Source organism: Sminthopsis crassicaudata, chromosome 1 (genome assembly GCF_048593235.1).
Source record: "Sminthopsis crassicaudata isolate SCR6 chromosome 1, ASM4859323v1, whole genome shotgun sequence".
In the NCBI taxonomy this organism is placed as follows: Eukaryota; Metazoa; Chordata; class Mammalia; order Dasyuromorphia; family Dasyuridae; genus Sminthopsis; species Sminthopsis crassicaudata.
The window spans coordinates 232,144,017-232,159,471 of NC_133617.1; the positions used below are offsets into that span (position 1 = coordinate 232,144,017).

General features: G+C 36.7%; 1 protein-coding gene across 2 annotated transcripts in view; it reads left to right on the plus strand.

Annotated features, from left to right (window-relative positions):
• Nucleotides 1-15,455, plus strand: part of ENOSF1 (enolase superfamily member 1) — a gene marked incomplete at its 5' end in the record, with an annotated part of 47,130 nt that overhangs the window by 4,669 nt on the left and 27,006 nt on the right. For both annotated transcript variants that reach the window (XM_074276168.1, XM_074276174.1), the window contains 7 exon segments: nt 3,847-3,962; nt 6,748-6,834; nt 7,295-7,321; nt 8,161-8,233; nt 8,345-8,383; nt 11,462-11,544; nt 12,533-12,567. In XM_074276168.1, coding sequence (XP_074132269.1) covers nt 3,847-3,962; nt 6,748-6,834; nt 7,295-7,321; nt 8,161-8,233; nt 8,345-8,383; nt 11,462-11,544; nt 12,533-12,567 — 460 coding nt within the window.

Sequence of the window (15,455 nt, forward strand, 5' to 3'; positions counted from 1 at the left end):
TTGACCACGATGTTATTTTGTCCATATAGTTGTATATTATTCATTAGGCACTAGGAGTGGAAGCAGTACTGTTGCTCACACTGCTAAAAATAACATGCTTATAGGGTTCTTGGCTGTTTACATAAGATTTTCATCAAGACAACCCTAGTGAGATATATCTTAACATGAATTAGCTTCCACATGTTCCTAGACGTGACCCCTGATATAAGTTACACCTGTAATGACTGCAAAGCCTTTTTTACTATAACCACTGTTGAAAAAAATATGTAGAACAAATCTAAAAAGATTGAGCAAGACTGAGATCACCAAAGATAGTAACAATTTTGCAGCCTTGTGCCTGGCCTTTGGAACCATTTCTTGTGACTTAGATAACCAAAGCTATGGACTTCTCAGTTTGGGGACTTGATTTCATGAGAGTAGGCTGAAAATTTGTTTGGGGATTGAACCAAGATTTCTCTCTGAACATGGCCAGGAAGCTTACCCTTCACCTACGGTTAGCTTAGGGTTTTAAGACAGATCTTCAGCTTTGCCTCACATGCACTAATTCCTGACTCTGAGACCTTGAAAACTATCTCCAACCTCTGTTCCAACTTTCTTGCCCACCTCCTGGACCAAGAGGAACAAAAATAGATTTTGTTTTTCTTCTTAATGCTTTTCAAATAAATGTGTAATTTTGTGCTCAAGTTTTTGTTCCTGCCTTCTTGAGGCCACAACATAGAGACCACACAGGTCAAGTGACTCATAGTGGTCTTGTTAAATGTGCTATACTGATGAGACCTCCTATCATTTGAAATGAAACATATCCATTGGTCTTTTCTGAATATTTAAAGTTACTTCACTCAGCTTAATTAGCATTTCTATGATCACATGATTCAGAAAAGAGAAAAAAAAAGATCATTTCCCCCAGTTGAATTATAACTTTTTAAAACTATGCATATGTAAAAAGACAGATTTCCCCCCCACACACACACTGGTTAAAACATTACTCCCAAAGCATCCCTGGGCTGAAACAAAAACAGGGAGAAGCAAAGCCACATGCTCAATGGCGATGCCACAGGAGAGTTAGAAGGATGTGTCCAGCCATTCGTGGGTTAACATATATGTGTCTGTGCTTCATATGTATGCAAAGTATACTTTAATACTTTAAGAATCTGCTCTTTCATTGTGGGGACTACTCTGTCTACAATCACCTTGGAGAGTTAATGTGACTGAAAAATCCTTCACCTTAAGACCTACTTCTTGCTGAGCCTCCCCAAACTTTTCTCCAGGTTATTTTTTACCGTCTATCACAGGAGCCATATTCCAAACTTCTCTAGGTTGTTTGGACTTGTCAGGTCCAGCACTCTGCTAGGATAATATCCAAGAACCTAGGGTTCTCCATATAATGATGAGGCATTTGAAATAGGACTTTGGAGGAATAGTTAGTGAAAATAATGAGTCTTATGCAGTCAAATTTACACTATTTGAAGTTACATAATGATGTAAAAACAAAAACAAAACAAAACAAAAAAAAACATTGGTTCTAGCCCATTGAAAATATTCACTGTGAATTTGAATAATAGGATCACTTCATGAGATTTATTATTCTAATTAATTAGAACCTAGTGATAAATTGCCATGTAATTTTCTCAATCTCATAGGAAAAGCATATTCATCAATGAAACACTAATAACTGTGTGTCAAAAATAGGAGCCCAGAATGAAATCAAAGAGATTTATTAGCATGCTAAGGAAACTACTGATAGCAGCTTCAACTTACTACAAGTACAGATTTAGTTTTTACAACTTTTCAGTTCTGCTTAGAGTATATGGTCAATCAGCAGCATTCTGCAACAACTTAGGATAGATAAATAATATCTTTTAGAGGAGAGGAGAGAGAATGAAAAAGGGAGCTTCTGAGAAGATGTTTGTCAGATTATCTGGTGGAGCTTATCAGAATAAAAAGACTGTCTTTTTTTCAAGAGCAGGAGATAAAGGGAGGTAAACAAATATTTTTGCAATTGTGAAAAGATCTTTTTAGACAAAACATCAGGGTTGAGGTAATGGTTTAAATAATACTACAGGTATCTCTAATTCAAGAACAACACATTCTTTCTAGAACAGTAGATAAGACCATCCCTCTCCTTACTTCACAGTTAAGCCATAAGATAACTGGAAATTTTCTACATTTTTAGTCCATAAAGATGTTGTGAAGTGATTGTGGTTCCCATTCCTCACCCCTATCATCATATGCATTATAGTATATGTTACTGTACTCCTAGTTTCAATTTACTGCAGTTTTTTTGATCTATTTATCACAATTTCAGTAATTAAAATCCATGTTCTTTACTGTTCTAGTTGTAGAATATAATACAAAAAATACAATTATGTAGTCAATATATATCACAGCATCTAGTATATTGCAAGAACAGTTTTGTATTTTTTTTATTACTATGTGACCTACTAATCCAGGTATGATTCATAGTATCACTCCCAACCAAGGGCCCCAAAGTTGAGCATTCTAATGAATATAATATCCCCTAAGTTACAGCTCTTTTCTTCAAATTCCCTTTATATACAAGGACACATTATTTTTCAAAAGAATGCTGTAGTGTTTAACCATTGAGGAACAAAAACCATGTTTACTTGCCACTGTACTCAAAAAAAAACCCAGCATGTGGTACACAAATAACCTCCCAGAGCCACTGGTAATAACAACAATAATAATAGCTAGCATTTGTATAATACTTTCAGATTTGTAAAACACTTTACATATCTTATCTCATTGGATGAGATAGTACACAGTGAGGCAGGCGCTATTATTATCCCCATTTTACAGGTGAGAAATGGAAGATTAGAAAGATTAAATGATTCATAGAAGAGTTATATGGCTCCAGAATCATATTTCCAGTAAGTAAAAGAGGGGTTGGGGGATAGGGAGAAGAAAATTTAAACAAACTTCTAGTTAATTCCAAGTCTAGAGAACTATTCGTTATACTATTAAGCTACTGAGCTATCTACTCCATTGCCTTTATATAAAGAAAGTACTTTGAAAACATTACAGCCATAATAATATGGCTGTAATATTATTTTTACATATTATTATTACTTAATATAGCAATATGTAATCTTATTTCATCAATAAAAAGTAATGTTCTGTTAGCTTTTAGATATAGAAACATTTTGATAGCAAGTATTCCTGTACTCAAAAGTAATGTTGAATTTTAAAATAATTTTTTGTTGTTCAAACCCCTTTCCTCCCAGACACTTTCAACAGGTGACATTTAACTCTTATTTTTGATCATTGGTCAGACACAAAAGGGCATCATCTAGGTGATTAGTAGATAGAATACTAGGTCTGAAATCCAGAAGACCCAAGTTCAAATCCATTAATATTAGTTGTATGGGGCAAATCTATTTTCCTCAGTTTTCTAGTCTGTAAAATGAACTGGAGAAGGAAATGGCTAACCATTCCAGTATCTCTGTCAAGAAGACTTCAAATGGTGATACAAAGAGTCAAACATAACTGAACAACAAAAAATATGAGAGGAAAATAATTTTAAAATATCACAATTTAAACTTTGAGGGCCTAATTTCTTTCATTAAGTCCAATCAGAACATTAATTTTCTCTGCTAGAAATTACTGATAATATCACACATATTAAATGGCATGATATTTGTGAGTTTTTTTTTTAATATTCATTTATTATCATTGGAAAGGACCTATTTGGGTATTCTTTCTAAAGTTTAAAACATTTTACAAATCACACAGGTTGGTTTTAAGTTGATGAAATATTTTCTTTAATATGTTGGCTTACTGTGAAGAAAAAGCAGAATCAAAAACCAAATGCTTAATTATGTTTTACAGTTGTCTGTGCCATAAAAGCACTTTCCTATCATGTGCTTAATAAAGACCTCGGAGATATTGTCAGAGACTTCAGAGGATTCTATAGGCAGCTCACTAGTGATGGACAGCTCAGATGGGTAAGATGCTTATTTTGTAGAATGTTGAAGTGACTCATGAGTTAGCAAAGAAAATATGAGGTATACAATGAACATAAGCAACAATTATAAAAATATCAAGTATGCCTCATAATGAGAAGATTGCTACAGAGGAAAACATCTATGAGAGAGACAAATTAGGATTTTAGGGATTTGAACAAGGTATTTTTGAAGGTGATTGATAGGATTCTGTTCCCTGAATAAGCAACATTGATTTCTTTGACCTTCTCTGGGATCCTAGGGTGGTCTTGGAAAAGGCTATTCCCCTACCCCCTGCTTGCCTAATCCCAGGGTTTTAGGGAAATTAGTCCAAAATGAATTCATTAATAAGCCTATAAACTCTTCATAAAGGGTCCAGTCTGCAAATTAACCAATAAGCCTTTATTGTCTACTGTTTGCCAGACATTTAATCAGTATAAATTGCAGCACAAATACATTATTTTATCTTGTGCAATTCTTGCTCATCTCTTTCCATAGAGGATTCACGGAGTGTCCTGGAGTCCTCCCTTGGGGTCTCTTAATATCTCAGTGGATGCCGGCACAGCACTCTAGTAGTCCATTTTTTTATTCTGTTTCTCTGTGATTGCTTGCTCTGTGTTATATATGCCCTTCATTTTTCATTCAACTTTTTTTTGTTTTGTTTTGTTTTGCTTTATTTTATTTATTTTTTTTTTTTTTTTTGCTGAGGCAATTAGGGTTAAGTGACTTGCCCAGGATCACACAGATAGGAAGTGTTAAGTATCTGAGACATGGCTCAGGCACACATTACCATATGCATTTGGCAAAACAACTAGCTGGAATACTTCAGGTGCCTTTAGAGGAACAAGGGGGAATAATGTCGCTCACAGAGGTGTACTGTTTCGTGATCCGAGCTCGAGGAATGGAACTACTCTCACCAGAGGACTTAGTAAATGCTTTGTAAGATTCTGTTGCCCTTCATTTTTCATAAGATTCTATATGCCCTTCATTTTTCATTCAATTTTTTTTCCCCCTGAGGCAATTGGGGTTAAGTGACTTGCCCAGGGTCACACAGCTAGGAAGTGTTAAGTGTCTGAGATCACATTTGAACCCAGATCCTCCGGACTTCAGGACTGGGGCTCTATTCACTGCGCCACCTAGCTGTCCTTTTATTCAACTTCTTAACTATAAACTATAGTCTGTTTACATCCAGTGTTTTTTTCATTGCCTCTTGGGTTCCATGTTATCTTGATTTTTCTGACATTTATGGTGTTCCATGTGGTAGAGCCATCACCAAGAGATGCATAAATACTCAGATGCATGATTTCACAATAGGCAGAATTCCTTCCTCACTGAAGATCAGAACTCATCTATGATTTAGTAGATCAGTATTAGAGAGCTGTCTGAGGGATGCAGAGGTTAAAAATGATTTGCCCAGCATCATATAGATGTTAGCTATCAGAGATAGGAACCCAGATATTCTTGACACCTAAATCCATTATTCTGTGCACTGTACTATTGTTCCTCTTCCAGTTCCTCCTCCTCCTCCTTCTATCTTTAATGGACTAGCTCATAGGGGATGTTTAAATATTCTGGCCAATTCTTCACTTATTTGTTTTTTCTCTAGGCTGAAGTCTTGGGAGGTCTATATGACTTTAAACTTTGTTAAACTGTTAAATGTGCTATTCACTCTACATGCCATTGCTTTGATATCAATAAACATAGAAAGTACTAGGGAATAATTTTTAGGTTGGGTTAGAGGTAGGAAAGTAGGAATAAAAGGGAACAAGAGGTATATGGTGCAGGAGGCATCTTCTTCCATGGAGTTGAAACCAACTAGAGCAGCAAATGCCAAGTGGAGTGAGCCCCAAAAGTCCAGTGTCTGAGGAAGGCTTTGGGAGGAGTTTGATTCTCTACCCAGAAACAGTGTGGGAGAAATGTGCCTTCTGTAAGACACTTCTTTTTTAAAAAAACATTTTAGCCATAAAGTGCTATGTTTTGCTACTGATTGATGATAATGATGACAATAGTCATGATTCTCCATTATTCACTGTAGCTGTCTCCTGTATTAGATTGAAAGTCTAGTATCACTTGCTCTGTAAGGTGTAAAAAAGTTGGAAGGTATGGGAATAGGGAGAGGCTGTGAAGAACTTTGAATGTCAAGCAAAGGATTTTATACAGTATTTGATCCTAGAAGTAATAGGGAGGCAATGAAATTTATTGAGGGGAATTGGGGAGGGGGTAGCACAATCAGACCTATTCTTTAGGAAGATAGATCACTTTAACAGCTCAGTGGAGAATGAATTGCAGGGGGCAAAGAGTTATGGTAGGGAGACCAATTTCTCTAATATATCCCAAAGAAGAAATAGGGTACAGGAGAAAGAGCTCTGGGATAGGAACATGAAAGAAAGTGTGTCATAATTTCACTGTAAATTAGCCAAGATACCATGAAGCTCTCACGAAGGCATTGTAGGAAGAGGACTTGATTTGAAATGGCAAAGACCAGGTCTTTAATTCTACTTTGGACACTTAGCAGCAGCATGATGACAGAAAATGTCTCTCAGTTTACTCATCTATGTGGAATTTCCATTTTTAACTTCAAGCTAAGAAAGAACTTGTCATCCAATACCTCGTGGTGATTTATTTAAATTTTAAACTTTGTGATTCTCAGAGAAGCTGGGAATACAGGGTGTCCCAAAAGTTTTAGTGCAGCTTTTAAGCTTTAAATAGTTCAGCCCTGCACTAAACTCTTGAAACATCTCATAGTCATAATTTCCAAATATCTATGCTATGTTTTATCTCTCAATAGATTGGTCCAGAAAAAGGCGTTGTGCATTTGGCTACAGCAGCTGTTTTGAATGCCTTATGGGACTTGTGGGCCAAGCAGGAGGGAAAGGTAAAATGGTAGAATTTTCTTAAAATGAAGCTCAGTGGATTTTCTTTTTCATAACTACTATTAGTGGGCATTGGTATTTTGCTCATGAATATGCATAATATATGACAAAAGGCTGATAGAATTTTCCTAAATTTGTTTTCTTTGATGTGCATGAGAGCTGGGGGGGACAGGTTTTTTATGATTTGGAGAAACTGAGAGCTGATTTGTTTTCCTCAAAGGTGTGAGGAGAGATGGGGAAAGGAATATAGTAAAAAAAGAACCAGGAAGAGGAAGAAATAGTAAAGGTGTAAGAGAAAACAGAAGCCATGAGGGGAAAGAGAATAACATAGATGTTTGTCACATGTAATCATTTTTTTCTGATTTTCTATCAGGGAAAAAAAGTGATGTAGATATTTATTGGGTTACTTTTCACATAAGTTAAATAAATGTCTTCTCTCTCTCTCTCTTTTTTTTTAAACAGCCCCTTTGGAAATTACTTGTTGACATGGTAAAGAAATGCTTTTAAATTATACTCATTATATCACTGTAATACAGTTGCTTCATTCAGCCCTTGAGAGAGTTGTAATTTCATCAGTGTTAGGTATATATACTCCTCCCACCCAAACAACTTCAAAGCTTTTTAGACTGATAGATACCAATATGGGCCACTTGATTGCTGTGGAAGAAGAATGTGGACAAATCAAAGATAACAATGTCATCCTATCCTAAAAGATTCTTGAATATCTTTTCAATGGCCTATACACTTACTTATAATTGGTAGGATATAAGAAAATAATGGAATGCCTGCTATGAGCTTCACCTCTGCCCAGCCCTTAGTGATGGCAATCCCACTCCTAGGGCTATTTCCAAAGTACTAAATGTACTAAATGAAGTTCCCTCTTAAAATATATACACCCTCAAGAGGAGTAACACACTAAAACATTAGTCATTTATAACTCAGTGTGAATAGATTTATTTTATGCTTCCCAAACAACAGCTAGCTGGAAGCAAATTTCAGTGATGATGAGGAAGGGAAAAGGGAACATGAAAGAGTTCCAGCATTTGGAGCCTTGTCTGAGAAAATATAATCTGGCTACACTAAGTTTTGTCTCAGTTTTGACTCAGACTAACCTTGGGGTGGGGAAGGACTTGAGTTTGGGCTGATGAAATAGAATTTTGTCAGGCTAAGTCAACATCACCTTCAAAGATATCTTCATTTAGAGGAGAAGGCTCAGCCACATTTTTATGTCACCATACTCTTGCTTTGACATTTGTATTTAGTCAGGTACATGTCTGCCTTTTCCAATTTGTTTTTTTTTTCCCTTTTTACACTGTATTTACTACCAGGACTCTAAGCAGCTAATATCCTGCATAGATTTCAGGTACATCACAGATGCCTTAACTGAAGAAGAAGCCTATGGTAAGTAAGTCTTTTAGAAGATGCTTTTGGCCGCATTTTTGTTATGTAAATAGAGTAGAATCACTTCTTGTTTTCTGAAAGGATAGATAATCGGTGTGGTTTTATTTTCAGAAATACTACAGAAGGGGAGAATTGGCAAAAAGCAAAGAGGTATGTTGAATGAAATTTTGTGTGTTTTTCTAATGTCAGTTGTCAGGGTAAGATTTCTATACCAAACAAAAATGTGACTTGCCTTTGAGTATATTTTATCATACTAAATACCTCACTCACTTTGCAATGAGCCTTGTAGGCAGAAGCCAACTAGAAAGGAATCTCTAATATATTTTAGGTTTTAAGGTAGGGTTTGGACCTGTGGTTTCACTGGTATGGGATACTCCCCAAGGAAGGAACTTCCTCTCCTACTGCAGATATCCACTTTCTTTGTGACTTACAGTCTTAGAGAATGGCTCAGAGTGAATAGAAATAGTAATTGTTTGTGTTTTGGCCAAAAACCATGAGAGTCTTCCTCTCCTTAGTTGATTTTTTTTTTTTTGGACTGAGTAAAAGAAATTGTTCTCTGCCTCATTTCTTACCTAGCCTTAATCACTGATTGGATGTTCATGGAGCTGTCAAACTGAGACCTGTTAAAGACCTTAACTTAAACAGGCCTAGGTCTCTCACTGTGTCCAGTACCATCTCCAGTTGTCCTGATCTATATTTGGCCACTGAGCCATTAGATTCTGGAGGAGAGTGAGGCAGTTGACTTTTGCCCAACCTTCCCTCACTTAATCCCAACTTACTTGCATGTCATGGCATCACCTCCCTGAGTCATGGTGTTCTTCCAGAACGCAGGACAAACAACAAACGTCTTAGAGAGTTGTTTAAAGTATCCAAGGTCAGCTTTCTACCCATTGTGCTATAATTAGTCTCTCAATATTTTATGTATAAGTATATATGTATGTGTATATTTATATCTAAGTAGATCTATATTTATTTCAACAACTGTTAAATTATGGACAGATTTGGAAGAAAGCAAAAGAGAAAGGGATGCCCTCCCTGAGATAAATTCTAGAGCAGGGTTTTTCACCTATGTTTGTGTCCTGGGTTCCTTTTGATGAAAGTTAGGTAAGGGGTACCTAGATGAAATTAGGTTTAATTGAGGTCTAGTGGCAGGTTCAGGGTACAGGGAGTCAGAGCTCTCCTGCAACTCCTTTTGGATTCGGCACAAGGATACAGAGTTAAATGCAGTCTAGTGATGGCTGCACAGAGTCCCCCTTTAAAGGAATTTATAGACCCGAAAACCTAGATTAATAAGAGAGGTTTATTTGGGGTTTGGAAGTAAGGGTAAAGGTAGAAAGATGCCAGGGCCAGGGCTGGCGCTGGGCGGACAGGAACCCAAACATGTCCTGTGTAAGAATGCCATGTTTGGGGCTCCTACAAAGAGTGGGCTCCAGGGTTCCCCATTTTATAATGGGGGCTTCTGGTGATCTTGAAGGTGGGTAGAGTCCCAGATTGGCCTCTGGCTTCAGCCAGGGTTAGAATTGAATAGAATTCAGTGGGTTTTTAGATAAGGAGGAAGCTGTTTGTAGGGGTTGGGGAAACCTGAGCAGATTAGAATGGGGGCTGGGAAAGCCGAGATATCTCCCATTGGGATTCATGGGGCTAGGAATTAGAAAGGAATCTTTAACCCACATCACTTTAGTGGTCTGATAAAAGCTATGGACCCGTTCTCAGTATAGTAATTGTAATTATGTAGTAATTGTACTACATGTACAGAAATGTAGTAAATATGTAGTAATATGTAATTGAGAGAAATGCTAAACTTTAATTCAACATTAGTGAAAATAAAGATATCTTTTTTTTTTTTCCCATACAAGTTCACAGATCCTTTTGATGGGGGTTGAAGTCCCTTTAAGATTCCTTTCTAATTGCCCAACCCATGGCTGACCTTGATTCACAAATCCTGGTCAAAGGCACCCTTTGAATATCTGGGCCCAGCCCCCACCATCAGCTCAGCTTCCCCCAGCCCCCACCGGATCTGAGCTAACTGAAAAGCCCACCCGAGAACAGAGGGGTACATCATCTTTTGAGGGATTGAAAATCCTATCCAAAAATGACTACTCAGAGATCACTCATAGAAAAACAGAATTATTTATTAGAATCTCAAGAAGCGGACCTCATCCTGGTCTGTGAGCCAGATTCACAGCAGGAGAGAACCACTCCCTTGAAGATGTTTACAACTTTTATACATTTCAGTCAAAGAACCCCCAAAATCCCACCCTCCAGAGGTTGTGATTGGTCATATTTGGTCAGTGGAATGCAGCTGGCAATATGATTTATAGCTTCTTTGGCCACGTATAGGTTAATCCCTATTTTGGGCAAAGGAATGCAGCCTAGGCCTTCACGTGACTGAGGCCTCTAGGCCTGATTTTACATTAGCTAGCAGTCTCTGATCAATATGTGCTTAATCTGTAAGTTCTTCACCATACCTTACTCCACACAATCTTTTGGGTATAAAAGAGGTGAGCCAAATGCCCTCATAGCAGGAGCCCTCCCAGCCAACCCATGGTATCCTTCCAGCCATGTAAGGGTTCCTGCCCGCCCAGCGGCCACCTTTGGCTCTGGCGTCTTTCTAACTGAGCTTTACTTCTAAATTCTTACAATAAACCTTTTATTTATCAATCTAGGTTTTCAGGCCTGTAAATTCGTTTTACAGGGGACACTGCGCCTCATGGGGTTATGCACCGAGAAATGGGGTTCCCCCTTTTCTTTCCCTCATTACTTTGAAATGAATTCTTGGTTAAGAATCCCTGCTCTAGAAGATTCCAAGAGTTGAAACTTTTAAAAAAGAGACTTGGTCATTCTGATACCATCTTAATTACTTTTAGAAAGTAAGCTCTTTGAAGATAGGAACGATTTCATTTTTTTTTAATTCTTCTTACTAAGTACAATCCTTATCACATAGCAGGTACTTAAAAAATGCTCGTTATTGGTTTGAATGAAAAAGATTATGAATTTCAGTTGTGAAATAGGGGTCACATAAACCAAAATAGCAGTGGAAAAGTAGGTAGCAGCTATGGTCTGTTTAGGGAAAGGTATTAATAAGGAACTACATGTAATTTAACAAATGATTGGAATTTACACGAATAGCAGAAAGTTGAATGTAGGTATTTCCAGATCTAAATTTTTCTAGCAAAATTGCCCACTAGGCAATGTCAAATGCCCAGTTGAAGAATTGTGTCTTTACAGAAGAACAGATGTTGGAGTGTGGCTACCCAGCATATACTACTTCCTGTGCCTGGCTAGGTTACTCTGACCAGCAATTAAAGCAGGTTTGTACTTTGAATATTTTATGAGGAAGAATTCCTAAACTAATCACCTGGCAGATTATATGATCATAGATCTAGAGCCAATAAGGTCCTCAGACTGAACCTCTACTTTTACAAATGAAGAAATTAATGTGTAGGTAGGTAGGTAGAGCAGCAGCCCTGAAGTCAGGAGGATATGAGAGAGAGACAGAGAGAGAGAGAGAGAGAGAGAGAGACAAAGAGAGACAGAGACAGAGAGACAGAGAGAGACAGAGACAGAGAAAGAGACAGAGACATCTAAGATGTCACAGGTAGCAAGCTTCAGAGGTAAGATTTGAACCTCTGAAGCCAGAGCCACCATAACTGGGTTGTCTACTTTTCATAATAATTTGAAACTTGGTAATCATTTCAGAGAGTACACCTACTCTTGGAAAAAATAATAGACATGGAGACCTTTCAAGTTATATTGTATACATGGATTCTTATTTGAAATAGGATAATAGTGCACTCTTCACTATTAAAAATGTTTGGCTTTCAGATCAGGCTCAATCTTACCCTATCCTATTAGTCAGGTATATGGCTAATCCAGGTAGTTTCAAAAAGACTAAGCATTTGGGATTTCATTTTCATATATATCTAATAGAGGTATATATGTTAAGGAACCCCTTTTTTTTTATAAAAGAGAGGTATTAATGATTTGTTTCCCTTCTAAGAATGCTTTGAAGATTAATAGAATGTTACTTGTGAAGAGATTAGGATCAAAGGGAACTCCATAAATACTAAAAATTACTTTATGTTAGCCAATCAACCAGAGTTTCAATAAAATGTAGTATATTCCCCTGCTGTAAGCCACAGACACCAAATATGTTATATCTAGGAAAGAAATGACTTAGGTATTAGAACAAGGACAGCCATGTGAATAAATATTTCTTAACTGTAGGGTTTTTCACTAGTCAATATATAACACCATAGTCAATGTATAACAACACAAATATGTTTCTTTTCTCTCCAGTTATGCAATGAAGCACTCAAGCAGGGCTGGACAAGGTATGTTGTTTCAGAGTAATATTGAACTTTATTCTTGTATAATAAGGAGCAAAAGAAGTGTCAGAAGCCAGAGGACTAATAATTAAATATCAAGCAAACAACTTCTACTGTTTTGGAATTAGTTAAGTGTGAGATAACTTCTGAAGGATTATCTCCAACAAGGTTTTGAGCCACAACAAATAATCTCAAGAAGTAGGTATTTAGAATCACAAAACCTTTTTTAATGTTGTTCTATTAATTCATTTTAATGATGTTTCATTTTTGCATTGCAAACTGCCAGATTGTGGCCCACTCTGTGAGAGCTCTGTTATAACACAATACAACAATTAAGCAAAACTAACTATATAGTGGCCTGCTCTGAAAATATACAGAACATTCCATACCTTTCCAAAGTATTTTATTAATTAATAGATATCTATTTATTCCTTCTACTTCTATAATCCAATGAAAAAAGAAAAATAAATTCTTTAAAAAATATGTGTATAACGAAGCAAAACAAATTTCCTCATAGACAGTCTGACTGTGTGTCTGTATATGTATAGGCAGCTAAATGGCCCAGTGGATAAAGTGCCAGGTCTGGAGTCAGGAAGACCTGAATTCAAATCCAATCTCAGACACTAAAAACTATATGACACTGGACAAGTCACTTAAATCTGTTTGTCCCAGTTTCCCCATTTCTATATGAGATGGAGAAATAAATAGCAAACCACTCCAGTTCTATTGCCAAGAAAACTCTAAATGGGATAAACAAAGAGTTAGACACAAAATTAAACAACTGAACAACTGTGTGTGTGTGTGTGTGTGTGTGTGTGTGTGTGTATGTGTGTGTGCGATTTTGTTCTGCACTCTAAATCCATTGCTCCTCTGTCAGATGGATAGAGATCACATTTCAGCATTGGTCTTCTGGTCTCAAATGGTCATTGTTGATCTTAATTTTTACAACTTTCAAAATTGTTTATCTTTATTGTTATTGTATAAACTTCTAGTTTTGTTCATTTTACTTTTCATCAATTTTAAAAGACTTCAAAATTATCTTGATGTTATCCTGTAACCCATTCTTCTGGCTTTTCTTAACTTTGCATTAGCAGTTTGACAACTATTTCATTTTATTTGTGATATTGTGGTTAAGGGTACTCCCCCCAATTGTGCAACTCACAAGTCATCCATAGCTTCTATCCTGTGAGTTTCTGTCCTTGATCCTACCAAAAATTTACTGTAGGAACATTTCTTTAGATACTTTGTCATTCAAGATTATGAGTGGAGCATGTGGGGCTGTCCCTCAGTTATTTCATTCTTTTGCTACTTGACTAACACAACTCCACATCCAATTCACATCTCTCTGATGGATGAAATTCTTTTTTCTGGTTCTTCCGTGCAATTCTTCATTGGCAATGTCTTACAGCCTACCTTCATTCACTAAGTATTTCTCCAATCCCATTTTAATTTTTTTTGGTGGTATTCCATCATTTTTCATTGTACACTATCGGTGGAAAACTTTTGCTGTTAAAAAGATTTGTCTGTATTTCAGAGAGAAACTTGGGGGTCATTAAAATCTTTGTACAATTTCTTCAGAGCAATCCAAAAAACTTTACTTTTCATATTTGTATCTACTTCATTATCCATCTGCTCTGACTGTCCAAGCCACACATAGTACTGGACCAACTCTATGGTTTGCCTGTCCAACTGCACATGACAATTTGGACAATAGATATTTTTCATTCCCTTGGTTTTTCTTGTGTGGATAATTAGGTTGAATTCTTGAATGACTATCACTAATACAGAAAGCCCTATTGTGTCCTAGAGCTTGAGACAATTGAGACAATATCTACCAAAGTGAATATTTGGATGACTTCACCATCTGTAGGCAATCTTCCTCTGATGATTACTTTAACTTCCAGGATAGCTAGCATGTTTCCTGTTTGAACAAAATTATTTCTATTGTTACATCTTTTAAAGAATCTTCTACAATTTTGACAAAGGTATGAGAGATTCTTGGTTAAAGAAATGAAATACTTTTTTTAAATAGTTAACAAGTAGTAAATATAGCAGGATCTTCTATTTTCTACACTTTAGTGATGTAAATCTATTGTGGAATGTTATTTGCATAATCCTTAAGAATCTTCTATGCTGATTCTGAGGCCTGAGCAGCCAGGGCAGCCAGCTATTCTCATGGCACTGAAGAGTATCTCCACCTGGCTCCTGAGCCAAGGTTATAGCCCAGTCCTAGACTTGTTGAAATGCTGACCTTCCCAGGCCATAACCTGGGTATTCTGTCTCACATTTAACTGGCAGGACTTATTGTTGTTGGACCACAATTGACACCAGATGAGCTTTGTTCATAGGCATGGTCAGTGTGGAAATCCCATATAACTTAGAAAATGAATTTTTTGTTTGTTTAAATTAAGGCAAAGGAAGGGAGAGTAAACTTCAAAGTAGCTTCATGGAGCTGTTCAGTTAGTAATTGAGTAAACTTAAGTCCTCTTATTCAAATCTACAATGCTTCCCAGTTTTCTAATAGCTTATTGACCCCACTGATCACCCACTTTTTTCAAGAGGGTCATGCAGTATCCTAGACTTTGGAGCAAATTGAGGACAAGTGAATTAACAAAAAAGAGCACATGATGTTAACCAAAAGGGGAAAAGAAACCAAACAAATTTCTATGTACCCTTCTCATATCTTTATCAAGAATTAGCTATCCAGAACTAAGTACCATGCTTCTCAATATAGTTTAAAATGACATCATGTTTTGGGGGTGGGGGTTGGCTGCCTCATCACACTGTTATTTTATTTTGAGTTTTTAATCCACTTCTGTGAGGGATAGAAAATCCTATCCAAAAATGACTACTCAGAGATCACTCATAGAAAAGCAGAATTATTTATTAGAATC